The sequence below is a fragment of the Suricata suricatta genome, chromosome 13, assembly GCF_006229205.1.
Source record: "Suricata suricatta isolate VVHF042 chromosome 13, meerkat_22Aug2017_6uvM2_HiC, whole genome shotgun sequence".
Taxonomy (NCBI): Eukaryota; Metazoa; Chordata; class Mammalia; order Carnivora; family Herpestidae; genus Suricata; species Suricata suricatta.
Genome location: NC_043712.1, coordinates 67841373 through 67860479, shown reverse-complemented (window position 1 = coordinate 67860479; position 19107 = coordinate 67841373). Strand labels below are relative to the sequence as shown.

Here is a 19107-nt window from a genome sequence, read left to right as displayed (position 1 = left end):
AGTCCTCCCCGCCCAGGCCTTGGGCGAAGGTGACTTTTCTGAGGTCAATTAGTATACTCCGTCGGAGGTAGATGTTCAATAAATATTTGAATAGGATCAATGGAGGTATTTCCGAAGCTTAATCAAGCCAGAGGCATTTTCAATATTGATGGAGTTCCTGGCAGCACTTCTAACCTCACCCATGATCCCTGGTGGCCGAGGATGGAAAGTGGTCAATTGCCTACAGGCATTCATTGTTCTCCCTAAGATGCCCTCTGGGAGAGCTGGAACACTAAAAAGCCTCAATAATAAGAATTTTACTGGTTAAAAATAAATAAAGAAATTTTAAAAATCAGCCAAGAGAAATAAGGCTCATCTGCAAATGTCATTAAACTAAATGCCTCTTTGTTGTACCTTTCAGATCCTTTCTGAAGAGGGTGAAAGGGGGGTCATTCCATCGTAGTTCCCAGAAGCTGCCACTCTGCATACAACATGTTCAGTTGGTTTAATTATTAAATCTCATGCTATCAGGACATAATAAAATCTAAATTATCCATGGGGTTGGGGAAAGGAAAGTAGAGGGCTATGAAATCCCCTGGCACACCCCTCACATTATCTACCTGGTTCAGAAGTACTGAATAAACAAAAGAATGAACAAAAGAACCCACAAATCAGCCAATGGAGAAACAAGTGAATGAAGGAACCAAAATATTCCGGGCCAACCGAAGGTAAGATGTCATCAGAGGCAGCCCCACTACCACGTTTATACAGTGGACACCCATGTAGGTCATTCTCTTTTTGTCCCTAGGCAGTGTCTGCAGCCAGGTGCGTGCTGTCTAGTGACCTGGCTGGCCTGGCCGGGAGTTGGCGGGCTCCGGCATGCTGAGATCCAGAGAGCCAGAGAGCATCCATGGCCTCAGGCCCAAGAGAAGAGCCAGAGATGGAAGCCAGAGGAGCCTGTGTAAAGTGGCTGTCGGAACAAAGGAGACTGGTGGGGACTATTGGGAGCCCAGAGAGAGCCAAGGTGATTATCCAAAAGGCCAGCAAGCCAGAGGAGGTGAGCCAAGCAGATTGGAATAGATGGGCAGAAGGATCATTTTTGCCAGCATCAAGACCACAAGCATTTTGTTTGGCTGGGTTTTCTTTTGCTCTGATTTTTTTTTTAAATGGGTAATACATGTACATGAAGCAAAGCTCAAAATGTTCCAAAGGGTGTACTGACTGGTAACCTCATTTTCTCACCCTTGTCTCCTAGTTCCCCAGTTTTCTTCCCCTGGTTATCTTCTGGATCCTTCCACAGGTAGCCTGGACCTGATAGATACCTGATAGATATGACCTTTACAACCTTTATATCACAAACCAGATCATATTATATGTGTCAGTCTATGTCTTTCTTTTTTCAGTTAACAATATGTCTTAGAAATGGTCGCATATCAGTATATATACAGCTGATCGTTCTTTTTGATGGCTACATAATATTTCATTGTCCAGGTACACCATAATTTATTTAACCCATTTTAAAATGTATGTTTAGTTCCCACTCCAAACTTGGATAATGTTGCGAGGGTAGGCAGTTTAGCTGTGTGTGACTGTGTCTGTAAAGGAGCAACTTCTGGCTGAAAGGGTGTGTGTATGTAGATCCTTGGGAACTAACGGTCTCTGTACCATGTTCTCCCCTCGAATCCTGGCTAGAAGCATTTCAGACAGAACTTTCCTACCTTCTTCTGTTTTATTTATTCGGTTCTATTCATCTTCGCTAAGGATCCTAAAATAATCCAAAATAGAACCCTCAGTATTACCATTGTTTTTGTTAATAATTTAAAAATGTTGATTTTCAGTTCTCAGAACCCAATCTAAATTATTGCCTGGCTCTAAAGACTTATTCACATTTCATCTCCTCACAGTTTTACCTATAATCTATCTCCTGCACTCAAAGTATAACACAGAGATGTCACCTGTCCTTGGCTGCCATTAAAAGTGGATATACCTGTGAGTGGAATGGGGAAATCACTAAGGTTCCTAACATAACTGCCAGACTTTGAGTTCCATGAGGGTAAAAAACTGTATCATATTCACATGTTTGGTTGTCTCCTTCTCCCCACCACATACGCTACTCAATGCTCCTGGCTATAGCAGGAATTCTGGAAATATTTGTTGACTATATTATTTTCCAAGGGCAACTGTAACAAATTACCATAAAGTAGGTGACTTAAAACAACAGGAATTTATTCTCCCACAGTTCTGGAGTCCAGAAGTCCCAAATCAAGGTATGGTAGGGGCTCTCTAAAGGCTTAAGAAGAGAATTTGACCTATACCTTCCTCCTAGCTTCAGATGCTGCTGGCAATCCTTAGAGTTCCTTGGCTTGTAGACACCTCTCTCTAATCTCAGGCTCCATCATTCCCTCAAGTTCTTCCTGTGTATCTGTCTTCTCTTCTAGTAAGGATACCAGTCACAATGGATTAAGGGCCATTCTAGCCAAGTATGACCTCATCTTAATCTGAACATCTGCAAAAACCCTATTTCCAAGTAAGGTCACATTCACTGATACTGATGTTTATGATTTCAACATATACATTAGGGGGATACAACTCAATCCACAATGGTGACTTAATGGGAAAAAATAAGCAAGTAACCAAGTGCATACTTCACAGGAAGAAGAGAAGAAGGAAGGAAATTAAAAAGAAAAGAAGGAGGGAAGGACAAAACTGTATTTTTCGTAAGACTCAAGTATCCTATCAGAAGAATAAAGCCATGTCAAGGAGGTTTTCTGAATTTAGTCTGTTGAGTCACTCTGTGATTTGTATTCCTTCATATAACTGGCTCACATGAAGTTCTTTCCCCCTAATACCAGGGGTTTATTATCTAAGTCTGAAAGGACACAGATCTGAACCAGGCTGACTCCATGACAGGCTTTAAGTTTCCCCTCTTAACTAAAAGGCCTCAGTTTCAGTTACCCAGTGGCTATCTGGCAGTTACATAGTAATCACACTAGAAGAACCACCTCCACCACACTCAGTCAGGAGAGACCAGCACCCACCCTCTACATTCTTGTGGGTGAGGTCTGTAGATGGAAACTATAGATAGGATCCTGTTGTCTAATGTTAAAGTTAACCCGTTAGTCGCCAAACAAGACCCTGGACACACTCTGTAATTGGTTAATTTTAAAGGTCCTCTAGATGTTATAATTGGGTCTCGCCAAAAGTAACAAACACTCTAAACAATGTGTATAGTTAAAGTTGCTGCCCATGCTGTTGTACAATAATGACTGGACCACTGTACCTGTGTCACAATTTCTTGTAACTCCCCCTTCCCAAACCCCATAAAAACCCCGAAACCTTGTTCGGGACTCTCAGCACGGATCCACTGCGCTAGTGAAGTCTGTGAGCCCGAGCTCAAGCCCGGTGAGCTTAAGCCCAAATAAAAGTCCTTTGTGTTTGCATGCATGACTCGGTCTCCCTGGTGGTCTCTGGTTTTGGAGGTACGGTATTGTGATCTGGGCATTACAAGTCTTTGCCTAGTCAAGGCTTTTTTTTTTTTTTTTGGTAACTATCTGATGATGAGTACTTTGCATTAAATACCCAGAGTATAGTAGGTTAGGGTCCTGTTTACTTGTTTGCTTTTGGGGAAAAGAATTTTACTTATATGCCTAACAGGGAGTCACCAGTGACCAGAGCATATGCCTTTAGTTGTCCTTCTCTCCCACCCCTTGTGCCCTCACTTCTGTACCCAACAGAAGGAAGGAAGGAAGGAAGGAAGGAAGGAAGGAAGGAAGGAAGGAAGGGTGGAAGGAAGGAAGGAAGGAGAAAGAAAGAAAGAAAGAAAGAAAGAAAGAAAGAAAGAAAGAAAGAAAGAAAGAAAGAAAGAAAGAGAAAGAGAAAGAGAAAGAAAGAGGAAGAAAAAAGAAGGGAGGGAAGGAATGAGAGGAGGGGAGGGAAGAGGGTAGGGGAAGGGGAGGACAGAGAGGAAGGGGTAGGAGGAGAGGAGGGCAAAGGAGAGGAGAGGAAAGAGAAAAGAAAGGAAGAGAAAAAGAGAAACAAAAAGAGAAAAGAACAGACAAGGAAAGTAGAGAAAAAAAGAGGAAGGAAAGAATTCTCAGGTCCCATTCCTAAAAGGCAGGAAGAAGGGTTGTATCTTGAACTGTTGGCCTGAAGATGGGATACCTGGGCTCTGAGTCCACCTGAAACCACACAGAGAGCCACAGGCTATCCCTGAACACCAGTTACCTCACCAACTAAAAACAAAGTGTCACCAGCTAGACCCCAAGACCCAACCTTTACTGCTCACCTGCTTGTACTCACTGACCTTCATCCCATGTTTTCCCTTAAGCTCTTCTTCCAGCTTATCTCTTAACTGAGGCAGGTGGAAGATGAAACCACTGCTCACCATAGCAACTTGCCCCGACAAGCCCTCCAGCTGGCCCAGACCTGCACAGGTGGGCCATGGAGTGACCTCTAAAAGGACCCTACACCTACCTATACCTCATTATAATACTGAAATCTCCACCCAAAGAGGAGCACAAACCTCATTTACATAACATGCAATGTGTGTATAGGCTTTGCTTCCCTAAGGCACACGCACGACTTTCTGCCCACCTCTACATATGAGGACAAAGCTTCTCTATCTAAATATTCATCATAACTCTAAATAAAAGGAAAAACACCCACCTTTGTTTGGGGAATCACGGCTTTAGAAGTCATTCCCCATCTCCTGTGATCTTATTTGCTGCAAATAAAGTCTTCTTTGTGCTACAGCTCCACTTGGTGCAATTTCTGACTCACCAAGGAGGGAACTTATGCTGGTTTGGTTACAAAAGTGCTTAGAATAGAAAGTCTCTAGACATCTGCTCAGCATGGCATTAATTCTATCCTGGAGGTCCACTCACTGGATTAGTTCTGCAGAGAGGGTAGTGTTTGTTTTGCTCAGTATCCAGTTGAAATCAAGAACCAGTTCTTAGGAAAACTTAAAAGCTTCCAATACTGAAAACTTTGGGAGAAAAACCCACTACAAAGCATACCCATTCTGAAACAAGAACCGTAAGAGCCCTGGCCTGCCACAGGGAAAAGGCCATTCAATTGGCTTCTTGAATTTGAATTACATTAGCCACAGTACAATGTCATCCAGTCCTTCTGGGCACTTCAACTCAGTGAGTCAGGACAATAGAAAGGAAAAATTTGTCCTGTTCCTGTACCCTTTTCTTTTCTTTCATTTTCTTTCTTTCTTCCTCTTTTCTTTCTTTCTTTTTTTCTTTCTTTCTTTCTTTCTTTCTTTTGCTCTTTCATTCTTTCTCTTCCTCTCCTTCTGTCTCCTTCTCTCTCTCGTTCTTCTTTGTGAGATATTTTTTTTCTCCAAGAGTTTTTAGACTCAATAAATTTGGGTGACCTTTAAGACGTACACTGTCTGAGATAGGGAGCCGTACTGGACTCAAACAGACCTGGGTTGGAATCCTAGCTCTCTCACTCAGGCCCTGAACCCATTTCCTCATCTGTTAAAATAGGACTTTATTGCCAGGATAACGTGAGAAAACATGAGAAAGCTTGTAGAGCACAGTAAACACTTAGGAAATATGAGTCTTCCTATTGGCAATAAGGAATATACATTCTCTCTGTAACTTGCCCAACTCAGAATGGACCACAGGTCTGGTTGATGCTCCATTGGTACTCTCGGATAGATACTAGCACTCGTTAGATAGGCCATCTGTACATGATCAGTTATACGTGCCATATGTTTTTTATAATTCATCTGTGTGCTTGTTCACTGTTCCCACTGAAATTCCATCAAATCTACAATCTCAGGAGTTATAAACTCCTCAGAGGGCCCTATCTGTTTACACCCAGCCTCTGAAATGGTAACAGGGACACAGTACACGTCAACCCAGTGTTTGATGGAGAAATCCATAGGAATGCACTTTCTGTCTTGCTATACAGCTGGGATTTTTCAATGGCTCCCTTTCCTCCAGTTGCTGATGAAATGGCCTCTTTTTTGATCTTGTCAACTAAATGATATGTTCTTCAGAAAGAGGGAACACATACCTTTGTTTTGTTTTGGTTTTCTTCTGCCAAGACTTTCAGAGAGTACTCTCCCTAACAGGTACTGTATAAATGTTTAATTGGCCAACTCTATGTCAAGTTGTGACCATTTAGATAATGAGGTGATAAATGCTCATTTCCTGTTTTCAAAGAGCAGTTAGAAACCTTTTTTAAATTGCCAACATACATCATGTTTTTAAAAATGTGAAAATTTGGGGTTGTCTACTTATTCAGGTTTTCAGAATCAAAAGATTAAGGGGAAAACTATTCAATAGTATTCTTTTTAAAAATTTACATCCCCTGGGGTGCCTGGGTGGCTCAGTTGGTTAGACATCTGACTTTGGCTCAGGTCATGATCTCACAATTGAATGTTTGCCCAGAGCCGGGAGCCTGCTTCAGATTCTGTGTCTCTTTCTCTCTCTGCTCCTCCTCCACTCACACTCTGTCTCACTCTGTCTTTCAAAAATAAATAAATGTAAAAAATATATATATTTTTAAAATAATAAAATAAAATTTACATCACCTAATAACTTGCAGAGTGTGAATAGAAAAAGATAATAGTACAAAATGATTATGGATGTTGCAATAGATGGAATAATAGCCCACCATAGCACTGAGTCACAGAACCTACAAATATGTCACCTTATTGGCAAAGGGACCTTTGTAGATGTGATTAATGATCCTGAGATGGAGACAGTATCCTGGGTTATACAGGCCATCTCAGTGTCATCACAGAGCTCTTACAGGGGAAAGAGCAGGGGAGGACAGTCAGAACCAGAGGAAAGAAAAAGCTACAATGACGTCATTGTTGAAGGGGGTGTGCAAATGACACCATTCCATTAGCCAAGAAATGCCATCAGGACCTGGAAAAGACAAGGCATGGATCCTTCCCTACAGCCTCTCAAGGGAATGACATCCTGTGCACAGCTTGATTGTTGTCCATAAAACCCGTTTTTGTACTTCTGGCCTCCAGAATTATAAGATAATAAGTTAGTGTTCTTTTAAGTCGTAAAGTTAGTAGTACATGTCGCATCAAGTAGAAAAACCAGACATAATCCTTTAACAAATTATTTTGGAGTTTGAGATCAAAATTAAGAAATGTCAGGGCACCTGGGTGGCTCAGTTGGTTAAGCATCCGGCTTTGGCTCAGGTCATGATCTCACAGTTCGTGGGTTCGAGCTCCGCGTTGGGCTCTGTGCTGACAGCTCGCTCAGAGCCTGGAACCTGCTTCAGATTCTGTGTCTCCCTCTCTCTCTGACCCTCCCCTGCTCACGCTGTCTCTCTCTGTCTCTCAAAAATAAATAGAAAGCATTAAAAAATAATAATAATAATTAAGAGATCCCATATGTAAGGAAACTAGAAAGATGGATTAATTGCATTTTACGTTCTTTTTTTATTTTTGAATCTTAGCACAAAATGATCTTATCCAAAGGTTATGGGAAACACAGAATTAAGAGGAAGGCACAAGAACCCAGTGTGGATTATGATGATAAGCAGAAACCAAGGGAATCTAGGCCCTGGGGAGTCCAGCCATGCCCCAGAGGGTCTGGGGTCCATCACTATGGTTTCTTAACTGCCTTCAAGTCTATATCATTCCTTTAGAGCACTGAGGTGAGTAGGAAGGCAGGGATAAGCCAAGTCCATCTTATATACCTACACCCTAGCTTTAGGGATGGGGACAGGGACTATTTGTTCCTTTCAACTTCTCTCAGTATGTATGGAGTTTTGCTTCCCACTAAGGTTCACATGGTGTAGGATTCCTGGTTAAGAAAGGTGTTCAGACAGCTGGTAGGAAAGACAGTGACAAATGTCTACCACTCTATTTTCTAGCTCCCTATGGCCTCCCACCATCTCCTAGGAAAGGTAAAAACAGAATACTCCTATGAGGTAGAATGAGCAGCTAATCCAAGCAGAGGGCATGAAGGGACAAGCAGAAATTTCACTGGCACAAAGCAAAGACAGGAGAGCAGAAATGAGGATCAAGGCCAGTCTTACCCAGCCATTCTGTCCTTAGATAAAAAGATGATGTAATGGCACTTAGTGGTGACAGCTCTCCTAAGTCACGCTGTTTTAATCTGGACCAGTATCCTCTGCAACTGGTTAAGTCTCTCAGCCTGGGACCTTCCTTCACTGTCTGTCTCCGTGGGGATTGGACACTCCTAGCTGGATGTCTTATTTTCTGTATTCCATGTCACTTACTCTGCCTTTGTTGGAGCAAGTCCTCCTCAAGCTTCATTAAAAAGGGTATATAATGTATGAGATATAAGGTTTTGAGACCTTGAAATGTCATTAGTACTGACATTCTATTAATGGTTTAGCTAGGTACAGAATTACAAGTTGGAAACAATTTTCTTTGGAAATTTAAAGGCATTGTTTCATTGTCATTTTGCTTCTGGTAATTCTGATGAAAATGTATAGCCATTGTAAAAATTTTTTAATGGTTTTTATTTATTTTTGAGACAGAGAGAGGCAGCTCAAGCAGGGGAGGGTCAGAGAGAGAGAGGGAGATACAGAATCTGAAGCAGGCTCCAGGCTCTGAGCAGTCAGCACAGAGCCCAATGCGGGGCTTGAACTAACGAACCGTGAGATCATGACCTGAGCTGAAGCCGGACACCTAACCGACTGAGCCACCCAGGTGCCCCTGCATAGCCATTCTAATTCCTGTTTCTTAATTTCTTTTTTCCTCTCTGCAAACTTGGAGAATTTTTTCACTGGGCAATGAGCTCAAATGACAATGTGCTTTATTTCCATCTATTCTTCTGGGTTTTATTTATTTATTAATGTTTATTTATTTTTGAGAGAGATAGCCTGAGCAGAGGAGGGGCAAAAAGAGAGGGAGATAGAAGATCAGAAGCAGGCTTCAGACTGACAGCAAAGAGCCTGATGTGGGGCTCAAACCCATGAACTGTGAGATTATGACCCAAGCCAAGGTGCTTAACAGACGGAGCCACCCAAGCACCCCCATTCTTCTGGGTTTGATAAGCTTTTTCAATCTAGCAACTCATGCCTTTCAGTTCTAGAAATTTGTCTTGAATTATTTTACCATGTAATTCTATTTTCTTTAATGTCTCCTTGTGGAACAGCTATTTTTGGATATTGGACTTCCTTCTTCTCCTGGTTTCTGTGTTTTTGAAAGACTCCTTGAATTTGTCTTCCAAACTCTATATTGTTTACTTTTTTGTACATCTGCTCCCATGTTTTTAATTTCTAAGAGCTTACCTTTGTTCCTTATTGATAGTAACCTGTTCTTGTTTCATGGCTGCAATAGTTTTGTCTATCTCTTCTAAATATATTCATGATAGTTTTTTCGTTTCTCTATATGAGCTCTATCTCCCCCAACTTGATATTTTTCTATCTTAGTTGGTCTTCATCTTCCATGCTGGAGACTTTCCACAATTACCAGTGATCCTTGGAGGATTCAGAGGAGCTAAAATCCTGATGAAAAAGTGTGGGGGAGTTACTTTCTAACTTTGAACTTTACTGTAGGAGGATGGTAGGAGAGTTATATTTATTGGAAAGATGTCTGATGCAAGTATCTTAAGGTCTTCCCTCTTGGCTGGAAAAGTCTTTCAATCTCAGGAAGACAAAGGTATCAGTGTCCTGAAAGCTGAATAGGGAATATTGACTTTTAGCACTGAGCACCCAGAATGTATATTGTCACTTAATTCCCCGTTTTTTTTTAATAGTACCAACACTCAACTGTGCCTGGAACCCATCCCCCAATTTAGAAAATATATCCCCAGATGTTGGTCTGGGTAGTAGCAGCATAGCATGAAAGAATACTTGAAGATAGAACTGCTTCTCAAACTTTCACCCCACCTTTCCTCCAAACACCAGTTACAGAGATATCTGCTGCCCTAGCTCCTCAGCCTTTGGGGAAATTCACAGTGTAAACCCAGAATATTTGCAGCTCTCTCCCACTACAGGTTTAGGATTCAGCTTCCGAAGGCACCTGGCTGGCTCAGTTGGTTAAGTGTTCAACTCTTGATTTCAAATCAGGTCACGATCTCACAGATCGTGGGTTCTAGTCCCCCATCCAGCTCTGTGCTGACAGTGTGGAGCCTGCTTGGGATACTCTCTCTCCCTCTCTCTGCCCCTCCCCTGCTCACTCTCTATTCCTCTCTCTAAAAAAAAAAAAAATGAACCTTTAAAAAAAAAGATTCAGCTTCCTTAGGTTTTTGATTCAGTTCCCAATTTTCCATCTACTTTGCAGCTTCACAATTTTGTTGTAACAGTCTTCTGTCCTTGTGGGTCTAACTCTCTTTTAGAGAAAATCTATATGACTCTAGTTTAATGGGATTTTAGAGAATGGAGAATTTATATGCTATCTCACCCCAGGAAACATTCAATATTTCCGATTCCTACCCCAGTCTTATCCTCCATCTTCTGCACCATATGCTGACTTGTGGAGGTTTTGCTGTCAATTTGCTTTATTTTTGCCTTTATTTTGAGGGCATTAGGCCTTCCTTACTTCTTCAGTCAGCATTCATGGCTTTAAGAGGAATCATCAAATCAGGCTAGTTTCACAGCTGCAGTTATGAGGCAGAAGGTGGGCTCCAACACATTCCTACAAGGGGCCCATTTTATCCCTCAACTTTAGCACACTGGATGGCCAAAAAAGGCTGGTGATGTGCATACTTTTTCTTTTGTGAGATTTATCCTAATATGCAAAAGTATCCATGTTGTAAATATCATGCTTTCCTTGCTGGACCTTAAGGGAGTGATTCAGTGGTAAGTAGTACATCACGGGTGTGGAACCTACAGGGGCAACAAAGCCCCTTTCCATGTCAGGATTCCAGGCTGAAGCAGGCCTGGGCTGGAGCAGAGAGAAAATTAATGCCACTGAAGCGAACTTGGAGTTTTGATTATGTTATGGAATTCTCATCATATAAAATGCTGGTGATGAAAAATGCAGTAGTATTGTTGGTACCTGTGACTGCACTGTCCACAAAATCACAGATGTTCATAATTTACTCTAGAGCAGTGCACATGTCTCAAAATAGTTTGCTTTCATGACTACATCACAGCACAGTTTGCTTTCATGACTACTGGATCTGCCACCAGATTTTGTGCCAATAAAGGAAGATAAATACCATATTATCACAAAAATTTTTAAGTATCTTGGGGATAGTCTTTCAATAGCATTGGTTTCCTTTATAATCCTCTGTATTTTATTCATTTAGAAACATTATTCTGAGGGGTTTCTGGTCTTCAGAGGAATCCATGGCATAAGAAAGTTGAGACTCTGATCCAGAAGAGCCATGAACCTGCTCAAGTGTACATCCAAGGTGGAGAAAGGTTACCTAGACTCAGTCAAGTTTAAAGGGCTGCAGGAGGCTGAAATCATCCAATGTGCCAGGTGCACAGGTCAGCTGATCATTGCTGCATGGAGACATCATGGAGGAGAGGCTTGGGCTTGGACTTGAGGGTCAGGCATAGCTGCCAGGAGGAACAGAGACAAGCAGTGTGAACAGGAACTGGGTAGGCGAATGGACATGACCAGATGGTTCTCCAAGCAGAAAGCAGAGCCTGAGTAAAGGATGGGGGTGAGAGGGCATGGCATATCTGAGAACAGACATTCCTGTGCCCAAAGGTAGACTCTGGAGTAGAGAAAGGTGAGGAGGAAGCAGAACATGGATCTTCTTTTTTTGTTTACAAATTTTTCATCAAGCCCCACCAGAATGTAATCTGCTTCAGAGTCTATCTTACCCTCTCTATATCTCCAGAATCTAGAATCATAGTGAACGAACTGGTAGGAGCCAAAAGCACAGAGAGACGTAGAGATCATGTAAAGTCTTTAGATTTTATCTAAGAGGCAAAAACATGTTTCTGGAATGACTAATGAAGAAAAGAAGATAGTTGTGGAATTAAAAAACTCCTGAGGCACCTGAGTGGCTCAGTTGGTTAAGCGTCCAATTCTTGAGATACATGCTCAGGTCATGATCTTACAATCATAAGATCGAGCCTCATGTCAGGCTCCATGCCGAGCATGAGCCTGCTTGAGATTCTCACTCTCCATCTCTCTCTGCCCCTCCCCCACTCACACAGGCTCTTTCTGTCAATAAATAAATAAATAAATAAACTCCTAAACCCACACTGGAATTATTCATAACATATCCCCTGAAGGGATCTTTATCCAGCTTGAGTTCTGCCTTACTGCACAGCAATGGGAAGATGTGCCAGAAAGCCTGCATGGAACAACTTCCAGAAAGCCAAAATCCTAAGGACAGTGAGAAACTCTACAAAAGTGTATGTCAAATGCTATGAGATGTGGCTTGTGGACTGCCAGCCTAGAGGCCACAAGTGAAAGGACCTTGCAACGAAATCCTCATTCTACAGAAATTTAAGAAATACAAATTCACAAATAAACCTGATACACAGATGCAGAAAAAAAAAATAAAGGAAACTGAGTAACTATTTCTAGAATTTTGCATTTGAAAATTTGCCTTACCCTGAAATTTTAAGTTGAAGCATTTTTGCCTATTTTCCATTTTCAGCTATGTAAACATAGCTTAACATCTAGGTCTGGAAAGAAAAGATGTTATTTTTACTTTAAAGCTTGCAAAACAATATGCTTTCCTGGGGATGAATTCCCATCTTGTGGACATTTGGGTATCTCCATCAGAGATCCTTCTCAACGGGCTACCTGTCCTGGTATAAACATAAAGAGTAATTTCTAATTCGTTTGAGAACCCCATTACCCACCACCATGTCTACTGTCATTCAGATTCACAGTCTCAATGACAGCTCTGTCATTTTCTCCATCCCTTTAACTTTTTGATCCAATTAGACTTTAATAAATGGAGGTTCCAGACCTAAAAGGACTCCATTCACAATTTTCCACTCTAATTTTCAGACCTTCATTTTTCTCTCAATGATTTCCTCCCCTTTCAATCCATCTACACAATAGACTCTCCCCTCTGACACCCAACTTCAGGTCCATCGAAACGCCAAGAATATATATGGGAAGTAATCAATAAACTTATGTCAAAGTGAGTCCTCTACAATGCCCTATTCCCCAAGTAATCTGGCAAAATTTTTTAATGTTTAATTTTAAGAGAGAGAGAGAGGGGAGAGAGAAAACTAGCAGGCGAGGGGCAGAGAGAAAAGGAGACAGAAAATCTCAAGCAGTGAAGAGCCTGACACGGGGCTCCATCTCATGAACCTGTGAGAGTAGGACATAAGCTGAAACCAAGAGTCAGACACTTAACCCACTAAGCCACTTAGGCACCCCTCAAAACTTTTTAAATCGAGGGTGATCAAAGTGCCAGGTAGTATCCCAAGCCCTTTATATACATTAAGTCACTTAGTCTTCATAACATCCCGTGAGAACAGTACTTTTATCCCTATTTTATCAAAGAAACAGCTGATGTACACAGAGGTTAAGTCCCTTGGTTACAGTTACCCCACTAGTAGGTATGCGAGGCTGGCTGCAGGGCTCCGACCTATGGCATTAAAATATGCTGCCTTGGGGCTCCTAGGGGGCTCAGGCCATGATCCCAGAATCGAAGGATCGAGCCCTGCTTCTGGCTCCATGCTGAGTGTGGAGGCTGCTTAAGATTCTCCCTCTCTCCCTCTAGCTAGCTTGCACTCCCTCTCCCTCTGAAAATACTTAAAAATTAAAATATGTTGCCTCTTGATCACACTGTCCATGACTACTCTGTACATGCATCTGTGTACATCTGCAGAAACTCTTTGCAAAACCTGCCTTATTTACAGTTAACTATTTGTTTCCCTATTTAAGCACTGCATACAGCAGAAGGGAGGCAGCAGCAAAGGGCTCCAGACTCTGGGCAGGTGTCTAGTTAAACAAGTATAAGGGCAATAAGGATGCTGATCACTTCCAAGGACACTACACAAGTGAGGCCAGGCAGCCTCATCCTATTGTAGGGGTTCAGAGGGAAGACCTCCTGAAGGAAGTGATGTTTCCACTAAAACCCAAGGACAGGCAGGCGTTGGCTAGGCAGTGTGGGAAACGGAAGGAGCAGAATGGGTGTCAGAGGTCATGAGGAGGGCCAGAACACGCCCTGAAAATTTCCTGCAAAGCCTCCCAATTCCTGGCTGCCACACTCCCAGCTGGTCGAGGTGCTGCCCCAGCGGCCAAGGTGGCGTGGCTGTGCTGCAGCACCAAATAAACCACGTGTTCACTCTCTTCTCCAACCAGCCGGCTGCCTAGGCCAGAAAAGGCAAGTGTCTTAGAGGCATTTCATGGAGGCACATCCTAGAATTAAAGTCACTTAGGGATGCCTGCAGTCAAGCTGAGGCAAGCACCCCAAAGGCCAACAGAAGCGTGCTTTATTGAATTCACAGTGCAGAAAATATTTGTGGTTCCTTAGACATTTGCATTGCTATAAAAATTATACTTTATGGTATAATTATTAATGGTTTGAAGAGAAATAAACAGTATAAACGAAATACGGCCGATACTATGAAAATGTAAACCATATAAATCAAAATCATGAAACAATTATTCAGTACCCACAGGCCTACTTAATATATACATATGAAATTTCTTACACACATATACAATAAAAGCCCACAAAAGCCTTCACTCTGAAGCCGATCACTGTACAAATGTGAAAATAAATCTTTATCTTTTAACCTCAATTTTATCTTCAGCAAGAGGGTTGTGTGACTTGGGTTTATGCAAATCACATTTGGTATTAAATAATCAAATGTCACATATGTCATATAAAGCAGCAAGTGGAAAAAATAAATTATGGAAATGCATGAGGCTGAAAGTTAACAGTGAAAAATGTCTCCTTATCCAACATTCTTTTCCATGAAATTAAAATATTATCCAATGTGTCAGGATGCATAAAAAAGAAGCATAATATAATTGTGGTTTTAAAAGCTCTCAAAGGAAAAATTGAGTCAAGATGAGTTAGTTGCACAGGACTATGCAAATGTGTCACAGTAAGTCTAGGTTAAAAACATTAAATATTTTTCTTATCAAAAATATACTATAACTTTGAGAACACCTTCATGAAATCAAATGTCGGTAATAATTATGATTTCCCACCAATGCAGCTGAAAGAGCTTTCAAGTAGCTTTTCTTTAAACAAGATTGCTCACCAGAGCTGTAAGTCTCTAATTTGGATTTTGTTGCCACAATATTTATCTTGGTTCAAATAAAGATGATTGCTTTGTCTATCAAAGGTGCTTGTGTAATCTCCAAATCAATGGGCATACTAGACATACAATCCAGAGGCGAAAGCCCAGATAATACTTCTGTATCAAAGGTATACTCTTTGTGCAGACCATCAAACACAGAGAGACACTTTTGGGGAAAATAAATAAAGGCAACACAATTACATATATATTAACACAGTTTTGTGCAACTGCACCAAACACCTGAACATGTGTCTCCTATGTCAACACAGATCCTTTCTAACCTGGGCTCCAAAAGATGCCACAGAGCCAAAGAGCAGTGTCCAAATTTACATCTCACTATAGTCCCAAAACAACCACCTCCTCCCCCGGCCCCATTCCATTTGACAATACTCTATAAGCAAGGCTTTCTTTTTGGTCAAAAATATAAACTTTTTCTGCCACCAAAACCACAAAACAGCAATGCACGGTACAGTTGCTGGAGATAGATCAAACTTTCCATTGAAAAAAAATAAGTAACCCTAGATGTCAACAGAGAGAAGGCATGCTTTTCAAAGCTAAAGGATGCTGTGGCTATTTATAATCTGTGTAACATATCTGGTCAGATTTCATTTAAAAAAATGAAGCTAGGGAATGTAAGATTTGATCATAAAAATCATAAACAGGAGAAAAACTGCTATATGGAATTCTTTTAATTCAACAAAAAGGAACACTAGCTCATATAATACAATAAATAACCGCTATTCTTTAAGTTTTCTTCAGCAGCCGACTTGGAAACTGAACCTATACAAACCAAGGTAAGTTCAAACGTCTGGCTGGGAATAACTTAATTGGTTCAAGACCACTGAAAAATAACCAGCAAAAACCAGGTTCCTCTGAGATCAGGTGTCAACCCCCTCAGCTGTTAGGGACATTCTGGTGGGGAAATCTGGGATGCACCGCAGGTTCTAGAAGGAGAGCAAGGTCAATCACGCTTTTGGTGAGGAGCAGTAGCCAGTCACATTCAACAAGGGACTCAGACTTCCCATTCCTAAGGACAATTCCTCTTTTGAAGAGCTGAGTTTCCAAAACCACACATACATTTCTTTCACTGTTCGTTACTTCAGAAATCGATTGCTGGCTACTAGGGAGTTAGGGATTTGCACTGTATTGGAGATGTTTGTAAACCATGGGAAGGTGTGAATCAAGCAGGCTCATTTTCATTTGGCAAAATGTTAAATTGTTTCAAGTGGTAGTGTTTTTTTTTAATGAGATAGAATTCCTGTACCATAAACTTCAGCCATCTTTAAAGTAAATAATTTAGTGTTATTTTGTATATTCACAGAGTTGTACAACCATAATCACAATGTAATTCCAGAACATTCTTATCCCCCAAGGAAACCACATACCCATTAGCAGTCACTCCCAGCTCCTGCCTGTCCCCAACCCATGGCCATGACTTGCCAGTATATATTTTTAAGTGAAGAGTGACAATGTTCCTGGGCATTGCACTTTTAGTAAGTATGTGGACTCCTAAGTTTTCATCAGAATTTTTAACATTGAATCTAAACCATGGACTTTGTAAGTATTCTGAGACTACAGTACCCTGGTTTTGTCTAACTTTTTGTCACTAAAATGTTTTTTCTTTATATATATATAAAAAATAGATTTTTCTGTCTCCACCGGAGCCTAGCACATTACCATTTTTTTTCTCAATTAAGTTCTGTTGTTTCAGAAATGAGAAAAATCAGTATCCCCAATATTTAAAAAGTAAAACCAACAGAGAGAGTCCTTATTAACTGCAGGCCAGCAGCGGCTCCTTCCTGCTCCTTCCAGTGCACAGAGTCCGAGAGGTCAAGGCCCGCAAGGCTAAGCTGCTTATTTTACAGATGAAGAAACAGATCTAACAGTGGGTCGCTGACAGGTCTCAGGCCACAGGCTAGTTAGCAGTAGAGCTAGGCTGGTAAGTCCCTTTTACTAGTACTCTGGCATCGAATATTTGAAATACGTGTCATGGATTATCTACAAAGGCAGCTACCATGTGACTCTAATTATGTCAGCTTCTTCCACAGCTTTGATCTGAGCAGGCGACTTTTTTTTTTTTATCACTTTTTATACATGATCTTTTGAGACTCTGCAAGGACACGACAAGTATATTGAACCGGAGGCCCAGATCATTCATGGAAACACAGCAAAGAGCCAGGGCTCCAGAGGGATCTAAGGGCACAACTGAGACTCCCACACTGTAACTTTCCTCACGGCAGCGTCCGTAGGATGCACAGCTCTGCAAAACGCGAACAGGTCACAGCAAGTCAGCACTCTGGGGCTTCAGAGGCCAAGGGTGTTTGGGATTTAACTAGTGCAACAGTTCTTCATCTGGGTTGACTTTTTGGAACTGGTCCCGCTCAGATTGGTAATGGATTTGCTGTCATCTTCATCAGTTCGTTTTTTCACTTCCCTGCAGGGAGGGGCAGGGGAGGGGCAAGGGAAGGAAGAGAGACAGAGAGAAAGAGAGAGAAAATGAATTATCGAGGCACAAAAGCCAACCACAAATGGCTCTGTGGAAATGAAAACATGCGGAGTGCTTGCTGTGTGCCACCCAGACCTGTGATAAATGCTCCATGAGTACTGACTGTCTTTATATATGAGGGAATGAAGGCAAAAAAAAAAAAAAAAAAAAGGTGAGGATAGTTCCCTTCATTCAGGCAGCTGGAGGAGACCCAGAGCTGCACTCAGAGCACCAGGCTACACTCACTCGTGCACAAGGCAGGCACACACACGTGCACAGGTGCGTGCACAAACACACACACACAGCCTACTCTTGCTCTCTCCTGTGGTGTCACATGCTTTACAGTCTCCCGCATGCACAGCTCACTCCTTAATACTCTGGAACCTGCCTTCCATCCCTGACTCATGCTCACTGACCTTCACGAAAACAATGGTGACTTTATCATCATTCTTCAATTATACATGATCGTGGAGGTAGTGATGAATGTTTAAGTTAAAATCAAGGAAAAAAAATTCTTCCTTTTTGCCTCTTCCTAAATTTCTCTTAGAATTAACGGCTACAGGCAACAGTGACAAAAGATCTGTAAGATCTTGAGACAGCCTCCCAGGGAGGCATCCTTCCATGTGTATTTCCGGGGAGGCTTGTGAAATATGCAGGGACCCTGAAGTCCCACCTGAGACAAGACCCCGAATGGCAATCTTGACTGTGACAGCTCATCCCCAAGAGGCTCCAAATGATTCCACCTTCCTCATCAGTGCCCAGGGCTCCCAATCATGACTGGGGAGCCCCCACCACGGGCTCTCTCTTTCCATCAGTCCTGGCTCTGTGACTGCTCAGATCAACAGAATGCAGAGGAAATGGTGGGCTGGCACTCCAAGCCAGGCGTTCATAAGGCGGCTCTGAGCTGCCACTTAGTAAGTCCAGCGTCCTACAGGGCAGAGGGCCAGCAGAGTGACCCTGGGGATGCATGGCCACAAGGATGTGCACCCTGGTGGCAGACATCCAGCCTGAGCCAAAGCCCAGCGGCCATCTGACTGAAAATGCACAAGACACCCCAAGTGAGAGCAGGTGGGGAACCTTCCAGCTGAGATCCAGTCACTTACGGTAATTTCAATAAACAGTGGTAGTTGTTTTAGGCAAGTACATTTTGGTTAAGGAGTGGCATATAACCGAAACCACTAAGGACTGGCGTATTCCTAGTACAGCAACATACTTCAATAGATATAGAATATAATCCACATATGTAATTTTAAATGTATTAGTGACCACATTAAAAGATGTAAAAAGAAACATATAAATTGAATTTTACTAATATATTATATTTAAATGAGTATAGCAAATATATTATAATTTCAGTGTCTATTATCAACACAAATAGTAATGAAGTATTTTACAATTTTTATACTTAATACCTATAGCACATCTTAATTTGGGCCACACTTCCAGAAGGTCCAAATTGGCAAACATAACTCCAGAAGGTGCTCAGATGTGCTAACTTTTGA

The 19107-nt window shown here is 41.7% G+C and overlaps 1 protein-coding gene across 1 annotated transcript in view; it reads right to left on the bottom strand.

Moving 5' to 3' along the window:
• Window positions 1-16454: 16454 nt before the first annotated feature.
• Window positions 16455-19107, bottom strand: part of RASEF (RAS and EF-hand domain containing) — a 73623-nt gene continuing 70970 nt past the window's right edge. Inside the window, exon 19 of the mRNA XM_029919675.1 lies at window positions 16455-17554. Within this exon, the coding sequence (XP_029775535.1) occupies window positions 17449-17554 (106 nt within the window). The 3' untranslated portion in view covers window positions 16455-17448. The remainder of the gene's footprint in view (window positions 17555-19107) is intronic.